The sequence below is a fragment of the Miscanthus floridulus genome, chromosome 8, assembly GCF_019320115.1.
Source record: "Miscanthus floridulus cultivar M001 chromosome 8, ASM1932011v1, whole genome shotgun sequence".
NCBI classification, from domain to species: Eukaryota; Viridiplantae; Streptophyta; class Magnoliopsida; order Poales; family Poaceae; genus Miscanthus; species Miscanthus floridulus.
In genome coordinates, this window is record NC_089587.1 from 108,527,434 (window position 1) to 108,543,638 (window position 16,205).

The window sequence follows — 16,205 nt, forward strand, 5'->3', positions numbered from 1 at the left end:
GCTCGACCTTTGAGGGCGGGCTCTGCCTCGCCCGACACCGAGGCCACGGGCTCCACCTCGCCTGACCTCTGAGGGCGTGCTCCACCTCGCTCGACACCAAGGCCGCAGGCTCTACCTCACCCGACCTCTGAGGGCTGGCTCCGCCTCATCCGACCTCTAGGGGTGGGCTCCGCTTCGCCCGACCCTTGGGTTTGCACCCCGACTCGCCTGACCTCTGAGGGTGAGCTTTGCCTCGCCCGACACCGAGGTCGCGGGCTCTGCCTCACCCAACCTCTGATTGCTGGCTCCGCCTCGCCCGGCCTCTGGGGGCGGGTTGTGCTTCGCCCGACCCTTGGGTTTGCGCTCTACTTCGCCCGACCTCTAAAGGCGGGCTCTGTCTCGCCCGACCCTTAGGTTTGCGCTCTGCCTCGCCCAGCCTCTGGGGGGGACTCCTCCTCAATCGACCCCTAGGCCGGGGGATCCATCTCGCCCGATGAAGACCCATACCGCCGCCAACCACTGTAGGTCCAAGGGAATGGGCCTAGGTCAAAGCTATGACACCAGGGAGGTGACCGGCATGCCCCGATATAACCGTGGCCGTGACGGGCCATACCTGGGGATTCACATTAGGAATAGCGTCAGGTGTACCGATGCTGTTCTGCCTAACCCTCGTACGAGCACTGACAGGCGCATCAGCTCACCACGACGTCCGCCGGGACGGAGTGGAGCGCCACGACCGGGAGACAACGCCTGTGCATGGCGCCAATGACGGACAGGACCGCGACGTAGAGCTATCCCTGTTGACGTCTACAGGGTCGGCGGGACCCACATGAAGGAAAAGAAGGACCCAGCGATCCTGGAGGACTTCTTCTCCTTCTCATTCTTCTCTTTTCTCTTCACTGTAACTCGTGCTTTCCCTTGGCCTATAAAAGGGAAAGCAGAGCGTCCTATAAGGATCATCACAACACATCGCATCAATTGGGACTTGAATCCATCAAACCCCGAGCCGACCAGAACACACAAGCACACAGCCGGGAAGTGACCGAGCTCTCGGCACCGTTCACTCCTCTCACCAGAGACTTGGGACATGTCCCTCTCTCGACCGTTTGTAACATTTACTACGAACTTTCGGTGCTAGTAACACAAGCAGCAGCAACGATAAGGACGTAGGGACATTCTGTCTGAACCAGTATAAACCTCGTATCTTTTTAGCACACCATCCAAGCCAGACGCGCAATATTAGAAATTTACTAGTCGGTGGCAACTCGAAACACCGACGAGGAGTATCTCATGCTTCAACCTTTCCCATGCCTAGCCAAAATTGCCTATGAATGGTTTGAGATGGTCCAGGGATACCTCACGTCTTAAGTTGCGCCAAATCCACAAGGTTATTTGACCGAAAACACAATATTAAGCTTACCATCTCCATCCATGGCAACTGGTTGTACAAGATGGTGTTTAAGACATATTACAACAGATGCGATGGTCCTTAACTGTCACGACCCTGCCATGCATTCAAGTTTTGCATACGCATCATGATGACAATCTACATTTTAGTTTATATTTCAAAACTTGCATAGCAAAAGCTACATATTCTAAGCTAACGGCGTTTGATGGACAATTTGTGGAGTATCGACGGATAGTCCGTGACGATCAGACCGATCTATTCTTTAGCAAAGTACCCTAGTATAGTCGGACAGTCTGTCACTGCACGACAGACAGTTCGTCAACACACAGCCATGCATTGGTTATGAGGTGTCCCGCTCCTCTGTCTTGGCCCACCCATCAGCCCCGCATAGTCGCCTCCAGGCTCTAGCTCTCAGTGCCTCACCGGCCTCCGCACGGGTGGCGCTAACTGAACAGCGCGACCTAGTGTAGTTGTGGTCTACACTAAAGACATATTTGGCTCTGATTTTGCTAAAGCTTGAATCATAACTTGATAACTATCTTCATATTGGTTTCGTGAGAGAAGATGATAGATTCAATGGCCTACAAAACCTCGTTGACCTCTGAGTTAACCTAATATAAACAAATAGACATAAAGTTTATGATTTAGTTTGTTTGCTTCTCAAATTGGTATTGCTTCTATCAATGGCAACATACCATGCAAAAGGCTATCAATCATCTTATATCTTGACCCCTTCATAACTTTTACCTAGACGCACTATATATCTACGTACATAGTAAAAATTACGTATCTGAAAAAGTCAAAATATCGCATAATTTAGAATGGTGATAGTATTTATATACCCAATTGTGGGGCAATTGTGGGGCAATTTTTATGGTCTTTTACTAAATTGCTAAATACTACCTACGTTCCAAATTATAAGACGTTTTTGGCTAGATACGTTGTTTTTAGCATGTATCTAGACACATTGTATCTGTATGCATAGTAAAAGCTACGTATTTAAAAAAGTCAAAACGTTTTATAATTTGGAATGGACTGAATTGTTTTTAGCTGTTTGGATATGAAGGTTTTGATCTGGAATGCTGATGCATAAAAAACATATATCCACTGCTGGCTACGAGCCTACGACCCAGAAATCATCACAAGGAAAAAACGCAATCCCACCAACTCGCGCTCCGTGCATGACTGGGCGAACCGGCCGGCCGCTGGTCCTGATCACCATCGAGTCGAGCCTTCTCGTCGCTGCAGCTTCTTCTCAAGGCTTCGCTTGCGTTGCGTCATCGTGTATTTTAACTCGCGGTAGAGGTTTCGGCACGCAGAGCGGCATCGCTATCGCCGGACTCGGAACTCGGAAGCCCTCGACGTGTGGACTGTGGAGTGGAGGTGCTGGGTTGTTTATCTGGCAGTTGCCATCGCCTGGATAGCTAGCGTGTATTATTAGGGCAGGGCACGACCGATAAGTGGCCAGCAAACTTGCTACGTTCGTTGATTAAGCAAGGCCATATGGCCACTGACAGGTCCACTGCACTTTGGACGTGAAAATGTCGCTGGGACTCTGATTTTGGATACAAATTCCATAGGAGGAATATCAGGTTCAGGTGCGCCTCTCCTTGTTTACTCGAGGTCTCAGCATCTCAGCTCTCGTAACAACAGTTTGTCAGGAGGTCTAAATCTCAGTACCATATTGTTCAGCAAATTACTACGACATTCAGAACTTATCAGATGACCCCCACTTGTACCATAAATAATGGTGATACTGATACAAGGAATGAGAGGACGAACCTAGCAACAATCAACGTATCAACAACCACATCACATGGATCAGCAATGCATAATGCTCTGTTTGTGTTTGGTATAACTGAGTTCTCAAAGGACTGGATGCTGCAAACAGCGTCGCCCACCACAGGCAATCCTTCCAAACTATCAATCCAGTTTCCCAATTAACAATTGGCATACAAAGGTAACAGTAAGCAAATACAACAGTTACTTACACTTTGGAAAAGAAAAAAAGACCGTGTATTTTCTACAACAAAACCCGCTCCCGAAACAACGTGCTGCTGCTCAGTGTTTCCTACCAACAGCATAAAACCTCTGCAGTAAAGCCTAACAAAGTAGTACTCCGTGGTTGTTACTGTATATAAGAGCTTTTGCCCTAACATGTTTTATGTGGCTCTTCGCGCATTCAACTACAGGCTATAGCTGGGCTGCGAGGATCTCATTCCATGTATCGGGTACACCAGGAAGGCACCAGTGCAAGCAATCTTGAACGCCCTGCGTGGCCTTGATACTATACCATGATATATGCCCTTCGTCCCTCAAACGTGACAGGGCAGTGACATCCAGAAGCTTGATCCTGGTACCCCTCACCGCACCCTCGGCGTCACCATCCTCGGAATAGTTGAGGTGAATGCCACTTCCCTTGGCCAAAGGGTTTGTGTTGTCACAGCTGCCTCCGGTGTTCCAATCCCCATTAAAGAAGTGCCGAGGCGATATTGACCTGTAGAACACCTTCAGCTGGGGGTGGTGAGGGAGCTGGGCATCCATCCACTTGACGATACTGTGGATGGTGAAATTTTTGGCCTTCCAGATGACAGCAATGTTCCTGTTGTTGTTTGGTGCTCCACCAAGATACATCTCCCACTTGTTCGCCCTTAGCTTCCCTCGGTTCCAATGGTGACCAGTGTTAAGAACCAGAACATGGAATCTGTGAAGGTTGTTCTTCAGAAAAGCAGGTGGTCGGTCAAGGTGCATGGCATAACTCGTTGCTCTATCTGCTGGATTCAGAGGCTCCAAATCACACAGTGTTGACGACCAATGGTATAAAATTGTTGTATTCGTGCTCGGGAACCGATAGGCCCAGCCGTCTGGTCTTTTTGCACCTGGTGCTAACACAAAGCCATACTCTGCGCCAACATCTTCTACATCCGGCCTCTGCTTTCCACCAGTGACCATACACATCATTGATTGAAACATCTGCCTCCCTAAAGAATCACCCACATAAGCAATGGTTTTATCCTGCATTCTGAAATACATCCAAATTAGTATTTCCATATTGACCCAAAGATGTAGGCCAAACAGCGCAGCACAAACCATCTCCAAATTCATCAGATATTGACTATGGTCATGTACCTTCTCAAGAACTGAGAAGCCTCAAACTCTGGCATCTCACAAGCTTCAGGCTGCCATCTAAACTTTTCATATGCAAAATCTGTTCGCTGGGTTAATCTGCAGGACCAACTCTCTGAAAGCCACTGTTTACAACCAAACCCTGAGTATAGTGGTCTCTGATTGTCAGAAACCCACTTTCCATTCCTATAGTTACATTCTGTAGGATAGATGAAGCAAACATCAGATAGAAATTAAAGCCAGATAAACTGCGCGCTAGCTAAAGCACAAGTAAACTGAACAGGAAATAATCTTCTCGATTAACATACAAAGATCATATGAGGAATATGCCAACAGAGAAAACAAGCACATTTGTATGCTCACATAAGAAATAAATTCATGGTCTCTCTGGTAGTCACACAAGATCAGTATACCTTTCTTCTCAGGAGGTGGCACTTCATTTCCATCGGAAACATCAACAGAATAGCCTATCGTAGACAACGGTGGTGGTGCACCAGTAACTTGCCTTTCTACTTTACCTACTGACTGAGGCAATGGATCCGCACTTGGAAAGTCTTCTTCTGAGGATGTATGCTGATCTGCAAACTTCGAGTTAGCTGCAAAAGTTTGAAAGAAAATGAGAATGGAGGTAGATGCGATAAGAAGAAACTTAAGAGAGGTAAAGTCTCTGTGTGCTTAAGATGACCTGGATGAGTCAAAACCAATGGATCTGGTTGGAGGATTTCAGAATCGTAGTATGTGCCCTTCTCCCATTTCCAAAGAAGAAACAACATGAAAAATGCAAGAATGACAAGTTTAAGCTGCTTCAACCGTAAACCATTTATACTTCCCAGCCTCATCCTTTTATTGGTGTTCTGAAAATGTTCTTCACTTTAAAGTCTATGAGTGCTTAGGAACCATCCATACAAAAAAAATAGGAAAAATGTTGTAAACCTGTTTCAGAAAAGGTGAAGTTAGAGGTACAGTATATCCTTACACCAACGTTTTCAGCAGAAATGTAAGCTATGTACAAAAAGGGGGGGGGGGGGGGGGGGGGGGGGGGGGGGGGGGATTGATTATATGCATCTCATTTTTAGTATTTACTAATTTTTCAGTTGCCAAAAATAAATAGCATCAAGTCTGCCTTGCAAGCTGCCAAATGGCTAGTAAAATCATGTAGCAACACAAATACTACAGGGAAAGGCCATTTTGTGTGGTCTTTGTAAATAAGTGGCCCTTCCTACCACTTGCCTGATCACAAAGTGAAGGAACCTAGTTCACTTTCAACTCGAGAAGCAGAAGCTTTGATCCTTTACTAGTATCCGGAAAAGTTGAACCGAAAGCACATAGCATGTGAGAACAAAGAGATTAACAATTTGAATCAAGAAAACCCGCAGCTTGAGGCCGTGGGTGCAGATCACATCATCCAATTAAACCCGCTACTAAACAAACGCTCCAAGATCACGAGTAGGAGCACAAAATCTCAAACAGGTAACAGTTGCAGCACCACCGCAGGAAATCAACAACTAGGTAAGCACTCGGTTCCATCTTAACAGCAACACAAATCCAACAAACTCGCCCATGGCCCACCCCCTAAAAATCCATTTGATTTGATCCAGCTCGGAGGAGCAAACACCGCAATCAAATGAAAGCACCTAAGTCAGATCACGACAGCCCGCGTCTGAATCCTAAATAAAACTGTTCGTCGATAATCACAGCCGAGCTCATATAATCTGCGGCTAAACGGAAGTCGCGTCCCGAACCAAATCCAACGGGAAAGGGAGGGGAAAACGCGAGAATTGGGCTGCGGCCTTTACCCCGTAAGCTAGATTTACCATCACCGACTCTTAGAAATTACACACGGATAGGAAATTGTCCTTTCCCTCCGATTCCAATCCCTGAAAAATGCGGGCTTAAAAACCAATACAGCAGATAATTTCCTCCGCCAAGAGCGAGAGAGGGACTCACAGGGCTGCCTCTGGCTGCCGAACCGAGACTCCACCGCAAACGCTCAGCCCACCAATAAGAAACGACGGGGAATCTGAGGAGACGCTCCGTCCTGCCTGCCGTACCTCAGACTGGGGTTGCCTCTCCCCGCTAGATCGAGTATTCGAGTGGCTCCTTTCCGCGTCCGGCCTCCGGCCTCCTCCAGCGGCCGCTCGGGGTCGGGGACGAGGAACGCAATGAATGGGGAAGGGTGGGCGACGGGCCACTGCCGTGCCGTCCGACGGGAGAGGCCCGTGGTACGGACTGAAGCAGTAACAGCGATTATATTCAATTCAATTGCAGGTGAGAGAGGTTAGGTTAAAGTTAAACCCGATGTGTGTGGGGCTTGCCGGTGTTCTCTTTGATTTGATCTGCTGCTAGGAGAGTAGTAAAACCAAAATTCCCATTACTTTTATCAAAGAGAGAAAGTTAGGCCGTATTTATTTCTCCATCCTAAATTTTAGTCTATATCACATCGGATATTTGATACATACATGGAGTATTAAATATAGACTCATTATAAAACTAAATGCATAGATTAAGACTAATTTTGATAATGTGGTGCAATAATAAATATGTGCTGATGATAGATTAATTAAGCTTAACAAATTCGTCTCGCGGATTACTGAAAATTTATGTAATTTGTTTTATTATTATTATCTAAACATTCAATGTGACACTCCATGTAATATTTGATGTGATGCACTGAATTTTAGCCTTGAATATAAACAACCCTTCATCTTTGCGAAGAGAGAACTGTGCCGTGGATCCACGTTGTCCCGGTGTGGAGTTGCCGTGCTGTGCAACGGCTCGTTAGGCCAACCCTTCGCTTTCGCTTCTCTTCTCTCCAAACTTTTTATTTTTTTATTTAAAAAAAATCGAGTGCGTTCCAGCGTTCCAGCCTACGGTCCATCTTGCCGAGAGGCGAGAAGTTCCGTCGCTCCCCATCTAGGATCAATACACAGCTTGCCAAGTTCTTCATAAATCATTTTATGCTTTAGGGGTATTTAGATCCGGCTATTCAAATTTAAGAGGTAGGTATGTCGGGAGAATGTTGCATGAGGTATTTAGATATTAATAAAAAAATAAATTACATAATCCAGCAGTACTCTACGAGATGAATTTTTTAAGCCTAATTAATCTATCATTAGCACATGTTTATTGTAGCAAAATATTGTCAAATCATGAGCTAATTAGGCTTAAAAGATTCGTTTCGCAAATTAGTCGCAAACTATGTAATTAGTTTCATAATTGGTCTATATTTAATACTTCATATATATCTCCAAATATTCGATGAGACAGTGACTAGACAGTGACTAAAATTTAGGAGGGGCAATCAAACACCCCCTTATACGTTTTCTTTTGTGTTTACTCTTTGTTACGAAGTTCTTGTGTGCTTTCTACGTAAATGTGTAATGTGTTATGTTTATGAACACCTTTTGCTTTTTGGACTATTTGATTCCACCTTTCAATTATATTTATTGGATTTAGTCCTAACGGGGATTATTGGTACGAACGACTCTAAAGGCCCCTCTGAATTGCAAAATTTTTCTATAAGCCTACCAACAATTTTCCAAATATTTGTTGGGTTTAGTCCTAACGGGATTATTGGTACTAGCAACTCTAAAGGGCCTTTGAATTGGAGGATTTTTTTTTCTGTGTCATGTGTTTTTTTGAAAAATAAAATGATTTATGCGAAAATTTTACATGATTCATGTGAAATTCATGCGTTCCAAAGGAACCTAAGTAGTTTTGTATGTTCTTCCATTTGTTTGGGTACTTCATTAATACAAAGTATGTTCATGTAGAAGCAAATTAAAAACACAATTTTGTAGCCCTTATGTGTGTTAAATATATAGGGTACTTTGAAAGGCGTTATGCTTTTTCGTGGTAGACGACGTTTCCGTCGATAGCGAGGCGTCTGTGGTGACTTCGTCGATCTCAAGATTTGTCGGCACGGTCTTTCGAAGGTGCTCATAGAGGTAAGGTTTTTGTACGTGTGTTCATAGGGGGTGACTATGCGTGTGTGTTGAGCGTATGTGTTTGTACTTACACAAAATATATATATATATATATATATATATGGTACTTTTATAGAAGGTTTCACATATTTGATTTTATCACCTGATGCTTCAACCCCTCCATGATCTTATTGGTCCACTGTGGTCCTTGCACCGTAGTATTTCCTAGCAATTGCATAAATCAGTTAAACGTACTTCTCAAATTTTCCATGGGCAAGTAATTTCTCTTTTCTTTTGAGTAACAGAAAACTGTGTGTATTCTTAAAATGTTAGCTTGTACAGTATATTTTTTCGCTAAAGCCTGTATATTCTTAACTTGTTAGCTTGTATTCTTCTCCCCTAAATAATCCGCCTGCTTCCAGTAGGAGAAGCACGGTCCAAGTCGCTCCAAAATCTCGTGGCCGTTGGATCTTCCAGCGTGCGGCCATGATTGATTGGAGCGGATTTCGCCGAAAGCGGCTTCTGTCACTCCTCATTCGCTTCCATCGGCTTTCTCCCTGCTTCTGGCGGTGTCGTGCGGCTTCTGCTCCGGAGCCAGCCCACCAAATATTAAGCCAGCTTCGGATTCTCCTTCCAGATTCTTCTGCTTCCCGATCCTCCTTCTCTTCGCTCTCTCTCCCTCCCCCGACGCTCTCTCCCCCGACGCGGGCGACGGCGACGGCGACGGCGCCGCGCCGCACGTGCGCCCCCACGGTGGCCGCGGCCACTGAGCGACGTGACTGGTCCTCGCTGGTGGCCGCTGGTGCGCCTTCCCCTCGGAGCTGCCTCCTCTCGCCCATCCGCGGCGGCTCGAGGAAACCCTAGCTGTCGTGTCCTCGCCGGTCGCGCCTGCGGCTCTGCTCTGCTCTCCTCCGCGTTCCTTTCGCGCTGGTGCCGGTAGCTCCAGCGGCCATTGCATCCCAGGCCGGCCTTGGCGAGTGCAGGCCACCCTGCGTCAAGCCCCTCCGCGTGCGCGGCCCCTGTGTGCCGGTGCCGGCCGTCCGCGCTCGCCCAGGCGCTCCTCCAGTCGCGTGAGCCAGCCCCGGCAGCGCCTACCCCGGGGCAGCCATCTCCCTTCTCTTCTTCACTGCAAGGTCACAAATTCTCTAACCCTAACTTTCTCTGATCGGATTTGATACATGTACGTAGCAGAACTGTAGAAATTAGACGAGATTTCTCTGATCTAAAGATCATATAGGAATACATCTTTTCTCTGATTTGGTATAGATGTACCCATAGTGCTAGAGTGCTGTCTGATTCATGGAGAAGATCCCAAACAATGGGCTTATATCATCAAGAAAGTACCAACCTGGTGCGCTGCCGATTCCCTGTTAAGCATACAAATTGACCTGCTGATGAAGTGATGATAGAGCCCTGCTTTCCATTGTTCTGACATTTCCATGATGTTTCTTTGAATTGGAAGGGGGCATTCATTTGGACAATTTTAAGAGCATATACACCAAGTAGACGTGCTTCCTGGTAATTGTCGTAGTGCCTATTTTCTTCTGATAGTATATGTCTAATTGTCTATAGCGTCGAAGTTGACCTCAGCGTTGATACCCTTGCGTACGAGGTGATTTTGTTCCTATTTAGACCATAAAAACTCATTTCAATGCATTGGTTCTAGGATTTGTGTCCACTTGATTGAGAATTAGTATACCACATTTGCACTACTTTGAATTGATGCCTTATACATCTATCACTGTTACAGCTAATTCCTGAATTTTGAGAAGGGTGATCATTGCAGACCATGAGGCTTCTAATGTTGCAGAGATGGATCTGTGCATGCTGGTCGTAATCTCTTTATCCCTATCCTTCACGTAATGATTTTCTTCCTCTTTTAGTTTCATACTCTAGATTGTATGTTCATTATTCGACATGTATATTATGGTGGTCTTTTGAAGCTAAACAATGTTGTCATAGATCTAAATTTTTCAGGTACAAAAATATTTCTAGGCACACAACATTGATTGCTCTTTATCCAACTTTAAAAATACCGTAACCACATAACGCATACCATATATTTCTGTGCACTCTAATGGCTTTTTTGTATTTCCTACGCTCGAGTTCACAGTCTGAACTATATGTCAATGTTGTCATAGATCTAAAATTTTCAGGTACAAAAATATTTCTAGGCACACAACATTGATTGCTCTTTATCCAACTTTAAAAATACCGTAACCACATAACGCATACCATATATTTGTGTGCACTCTAATGGCTCTTTTGTATTTCCTACGCTCGAGTTCACAGTCTGAACGACAGATTCCTGTGAATTTGAAAGATCCGTTCATTACTATGCCATCCTGAACCTGAATTGATTGGTAAAATTTTATAATGGTCTAATTGAAACTTTGTTCTATAGACAATGCCGCATGCTCTCTCTTATCTGTCTAGCTCTCAGACTTGATCCATAATGGTCATGAAGATGGACCGATAAGAGCCTCATGCACGGGGAAAATGGCTGCAGCTCTCAAAACTGGCTATCAAGCGATGAGAGGTAAACAGGAGCAGTCATTCTCTACATGCTAAGATTGTGATTTCATCTTTGTTAAAAAGCCTACAGATTCACATGGCATAACAATAGAAGGCGAACAGGTCGTTGCCGCCGTGGGCAGCCCAAGGTTGAAGACGAGGGCAGAAGAGTCATTTTCCCCACCTTCTCTCTCCGCAAATCTGATAAATGAATAAAATATTCGGTGCGGTGTGTTTCAGCAAATGGACGCGATTTTGTAATGGTACTGGGCAAATTTCGCTCTTGGCGGTGTCCATCAGCATATTAGGCTTTTTAGCGATGTCCTGCAGCAAAATTCCCCTAGATTTTTTGTCTAACAAACATAGTGATTTGTTGCTCGCCATGAGTGTATTTATTTTTTCTGGAACGAATCTGCATTTTCTTATTGCATTGTCTTTACCTCGATTCAATGGACATGTGGTTGCCTGCTTAATTTTCTCTACAAGATCTGTACTGGATTACTAAGCGCCTTGTTTTTTTAGCCGGTTCCATGCATTTAGTTTTCATATAATTCATCAGGGCTAATTGATTGGTGTTCTTTTTAGTTTTCCTCAAAGATCAACTGCCCTTTTTTTGTGTGGGGACCAAAGCCTCATTTTGACCACATTCAGTCATCTCTAGGGTGTCTGAAAAAAACAAGCATCTACATTAGCCTGCGCGATGCCGAAGATAGTGGCCATGCCTTTGTTCCTATGTACTAGGTGAGGAGTAAGAAGCACAGGGGACTTGATTTATAGGTTAGTGACTTGCTTCATGCCTCGTTTGTGGTGAGTATTTTTTCAATGCATAGTGAACATACGGCTAGGTTCAGAGAATTCACTCTCATGTTATTCTTAAACTTACTGATGATGAAATTACAGTTTTTGCGATTTAGTGACCATCTGCTACCTCAGAGACAGAGGGCATTGCAAAGCCTTTAAACTACCCCACTTCAAATTGATTTGGTACAGATTCTGTCATATTTTTTGGTTTCAGAAACCTTCGAAGTTTCCATTAACATTAACTCGAGTGTGCTCACAGTTACAGCAAAAGACATTCATACTGTCCTGTTTTGTTGTTAGCTTTAGTTTACTGATAATATCTTGCAACTTAGAACTACGTGTTCAGTTTTCCTACACCTGCTACATTTTATATCATCTACATGAACATACAGGTCAAATTGATAGCTTACAACTTACAAGGGTGACCCAATAATGAATCTGCTGCCACAGTGAGGTTGGCCTCCTATGAAAAGGAAGAAAAAAAAATTAGGATCTGGACGAGTACCTAGGTAATCGCTTGGTCATCTAGAGCTGCTGCTTTTTTGCATTGCTGTGACATCATTTTCCTGTCTATAATACCTCCATGATAAATTTAAGTTCCATAATTCAGTATTGCTTCTGGATAACATTGTGCCTAGAGCCTGTGTGAATTGATAGTTTCTGTTTCTGTAGGAACTGGACAGTAAAGCACATGAAGATACATCAATCTCATGTCTAAATGCAGGCTTGTTATTTGCCAATCCACGCAGGTATGGAAATTTCATTCTGTACCATATTTCAGTTATAGAGATTTACATGTGTCATTTCCATATATTTTGTGAGGATTAGGTTTTGTACCATTTACCCCTTGCTCCCTTTGATTTTTGGCCAATTGGAAGATTGTTGTTGCGTTGCTGATGTCAGATGCCTCTTCATCGTCTAGATGTTGCTGTTCAGATCAAAGTCTCGAAGCATCTAAACGTCAGTTTGGTTGGTGCTACACAAAAAAGGGAAATGCCAAACATGGATCTGCAAGGTTTGAATTATTAACTGTTCCTGTTTCGGTGAGAACCTTACTTTCATCCCACTGTTTCTGATTTTGAATTTCACTGTTTTTGCTGTGGCTGCTTGGCCTCGGTCTTTTCTGTTGACCACCTTTTTGTTGTGCTCATACATGTAGCTAACATTTATCTTTCATATGGCCTTCTCAGTTTGTACATCTCAAAAAACAATTGAGAGTGCTTCATATGGTCTCTTGCTTTCACCTGTTCTAATAGTAGCTTCTAAAAAGCGATCAGCTTAGCGATATAGGATCCTGCCTATGGTACCTTTTAAAAGACCATCACCTTATCAATTTAGGACGTCTGTGTGCTTCCTCCATCCCAAAACATAAGACGTTTTGACATCTATAGATTCATAGCTTTTGCTATGTATCTAGACATAACATAATCTACGTGCATACAAAAGCTATAGATCTAGAAAGCCAAAACATCTTATAATTTAAAACGGAGGAAGTATATGTAATACTTCATCCTGTATATAGTAATACTCATCCTTTGTTCTATGTGAGCTATTCCGAAGTTGTGAACTTGCAAAACCACATAGATTATCTGCAAACAACAATGCTTCATAAGCCTGCATACTATAAAACATTATTCTTCACCAAATTAACAGTCATACCATGTGTTTGTTCCTGGTGCTCATCTAGGGGAACACAGCCTGACAATTTCATTGCCTATCAGGATAGATACTTACTGCTTAATACCCATGTTAATATGCTTCCTGTGCTCCTCAAGGTACTGCCCCTCACATTCCATACGATTTGCTCGCTCCTAATTAGGATCATGTAAATTATCAAGACTGAGTACTAAAATGTCCTTCAGTGTAGCAATACCGCATCAAGTGTTCTCCTTAAGCAAGACAAACAAATGCTCTCTGTTTTCTCTTTGTGATAATTTCAGGGTTGAGAGTTCATTAAGGTTAATCTGGATACTCCAGCTTCCTTGCCTGCCAGATCATTATTGTCTTGGTAAGCTTTGCTCATGCCTATGGTCATTCTCCTTCTCAAATTACTTTGACTACAGAGTTTATACCGATGACTACTTACCATATGTGCAAGTGTGGTGTGCAGGACGACCAAAGTGCAGGCACGGTGATGCAGCGGGTGCTGCGGCTGGACATGGCACTGCAGTCGCCGCACGGAATCCTCCTTCGATTCCTCTCTCTCGCGATTTTTGTAAGTGCTGTCGAAGAGGGGTTCCCTTGACCACCTGGGCTCCATTTCATCTAATTGTTTTTCAATTTATGCATCTGTACATTGATTTTGTTCTCATGGATGTGATCTATTGCCTGCCGTATCACTGCAGCAAGCAGGATGAGAATCGGCATACCTACATATTTTGTTGCTACCTTGTTCATTTGGTGTCTTTTTTCCTACTTCAACGATTTAAGGTCTGTCTGCCTCTCAAAATTAACCTATCTGAAATCATTATAATATAGATTTTGAATATTTGAATGGTCTTTCAGAATATGAATACTCCATATTTTGCAAAGATGCAATACTATTCTTTTTTTGAATGGTCAGTTGAGCTAATTTCAAACCCTACTTATTCTTTCTGAATATGGATACTTATATCTTGCAAGGATGAAAAAAGAGCATTTTATGTTCTGCCAACTTAGTCAGTGTGCGATTTCCAAGTATTTTCTGTGTTATCAAAGGTCCCATATTTCGCATTGGAAACCTACACTGTTCCCTTCTACAGATCCTACATTACTCAGATATATATGTACCAAGAGTGTTATCTATTTCGTCAACTTTTCACTTTTTCAGGTTTACCTTCCTAGGTTGTGTCAACAGGATGATAGTAAAGAAATTCAGAACTACCTGATACACTCTAGGAACATGAAAAAGGTTAGCCTTTCGGGTTATTAATTAACGTGGTTTGTGTTTGTGCCTCCGAACAACGATGACATAATATTGTTGTATTATATATAACATTTGCATTTGAAAGATATATTTTGCCTTTTTTATTTCATTATCTTTGATTCAGTTTTGTTATTGCCACAGTTCTTCTGTGTGCCTCAGAAATTTGTAGACTTGATACATGATGCTAGCTTCTACTGATTTTGAATGAAAAGGGTTGCAGCATGGACGGTGATAGAAATTTCATTTGTTCATGTAGGCTTCTCCATGACTTTGACTTTTATCAGTTGCCTACAATCTCATATAACAATAATTGACCGCAAAAATCTTGATACTGAAGAAGTGATAGTAAAAATTTAGTGATGATGAAACAATGGTAGGTTTGTCCAGCTCTTTTCCCTTTATGGACTTATATGTGTGTTCGGTTTGCCTGGAATACAAAGAGGCCACCAGTGGCCACATGATGGCTTGGAGAAGTTGCATACTAAGTTACCTGATTTTTTGGTTCTACTCCTACCTCTTAGGATTTTGATCCTATTCTCTTGTTGTTGTTTGCCGACAACATATTCCTCATGTTCTCAACTAATTCTGCTTATTTCCTCCTGATTGTGCAGGTCGCCGGGTACCTCAAGGGCTCATTTCTCGTTTACTGGACAGTTGATGTATTGTGGTATGACAGATCCTGCCAACTCTTCAAACTATTAATGAGTTTGTCATTGGGCCAATGGAAATTCTTGGATGCTGCAAAACAGCACTTATTTTCCTTTTCTTTTCATTACACAGGGTGTTTTATGTAAGATGTTTTCTACTATAATTGAATGGTATATTATGGGTCCGCAGGTTATATGATTATTACAGTTCATTCCAATTTAGTTAGGACTGTAAAATATGTTTGGCATAGTTCAGGCTTGCATATAATATCTTTGCTCACGTTACCTTTTTTTTTTTTTTTTTGCTTTCGTCCCATGCTTTTTGGGACCAGGTAGATACTGCTATATCCATCCATGTTTTTTAGGACCACGTAGATACTGCTATACCCTTATGGTGAATATTTTATGAAATTTCTCCCCAATTATTCCTTAATTGATTGCCTTGCTCCTGCAGAGAGTGACAATATGGATCAAGATGACTGCTTCATTATTTTGCGAGATGGGCGAGGTTATATTTATCACATCACAAACGGCTGTGATTGCTTTGCCATCTCAGTCCTATGTACATGGCAACGGCTCCTGGGAAACATGTATCAGTCCATTTAAAAACTTCGTCATGTCACTTCGTGTTTACTCATTATGTCGTTACTTCAGCTATGCTTAACCTTCTATGGCTGTGTAATGTTACCAAGTACGTGTTTGTTTGTCTACTTTGGTTGTTAGCTCAGTCGGAAGATTCAATATATATTTTCAAATGTGAACTTACCTATACCTATGAAGTTACTCATATTGCAGTGTATATATCTAGCATATTTTCTCCATCTTTACAATCTTTGCCCTGCCTATGCGCGCGATGGCGCGCGCCCCTCGCTAGTATCGAAGAATTCAGGAAATGAGTG

The 16,205-nt window shown here is 43.2% G+C and overlaps 2 protein-coding genes across 24 annotated transcripts; one reads left to right on the forward strand and one right to left on the reverse strand.

Moving 5' to 3' along the window:
• Positions 1–3,185: 3,185 nt before the first annotated feature.
• Positions 3,186–6,748, reverse strand: LOC136473225 (protein trichome birefringence-like 14). Of its 2 annotated transcripts, none has more exons than XM_066470902.1 (5): positions 6,565–6,748; positions 5,199–5,446; positions 4,927–5,109; positions 4,517–4,712; positions 3,186–4,409 (listed from the first exon to the last, which is right to left on the reverse strand). In XM_066470902.1, the coding sequence occupies exons 2-5, from the start codon at positions 5,350–5,352 to the stop codon at positions 3,581–3,583; spliced, it is 1,362 nt and encodes a 453-aa protein (XP_066326999.1). In that variant the 5' UTR covers positions 5,353–5,446; positions 6,565–6,748; the 3' UTR covers positions 3,186–3,580. The 2 variants fall into 2 exon arrangements, with proteins under 2 accessions (XP_066326999.1, XP_066326998.1); XM_066470901.1 differs by having other exon boundaries at positions 6,461–6,748.
• Positions 6,749–9,080: 2,332 nt separating this feature from the next.
• Positions 9,081–15,997, forward strand: LOC136477138 (uncharacterized). Of its 22 annotated transcripts, none has more exons than XM_066475186.1 (16): positions 9,081–9,572; positions 9,706–9,790; positions 9,902–9,957; positions 10,190–10,269; positions 10,844–11,760; positions 11,854–11,937; positions 12,147–12,263; positions 12,427–12,503; positions 12,658–12,769; positions 13,442–13,529; positions 13,695–13,762; positions 13,853–13,969; positions 14,100–14,184; positions 14,578–14,644; positions 15,271–15,326; positions 15,761–15,997. In XM_066475186.1, coding segments are annotated over exons 8-16 (633 nt in total). In that variant the 5' UTR covers positions 9,081–9,572; positions 9,706–9,790; positions 9,902–9,957; positions 10,190–10,269; positions 10,844–11,760; positions 11,854–11,937; positions 12,147–12,263; positions 12,427–12,464; the 3' UTR covers positions 15,762–15,997. The 22 variants fall into 22 exon arrangements, 19 of the variants coding, with proteins under 19 accessions (XP_066331283.1, XP_066331288.1, XP_066331289.1 ...); XM_066475191.1 differs by having other exon boundaries at positions 10,844–11,730; XM_066475192.1 differs by lacking the exon at positions 11,854–11,937 and having other exon boundaries at positions 10,844–11,216; positions 11,615–11,730.
• The last annotated feature ends 208 nt before the right edge of the window (positions 15,998–16,205 follow it).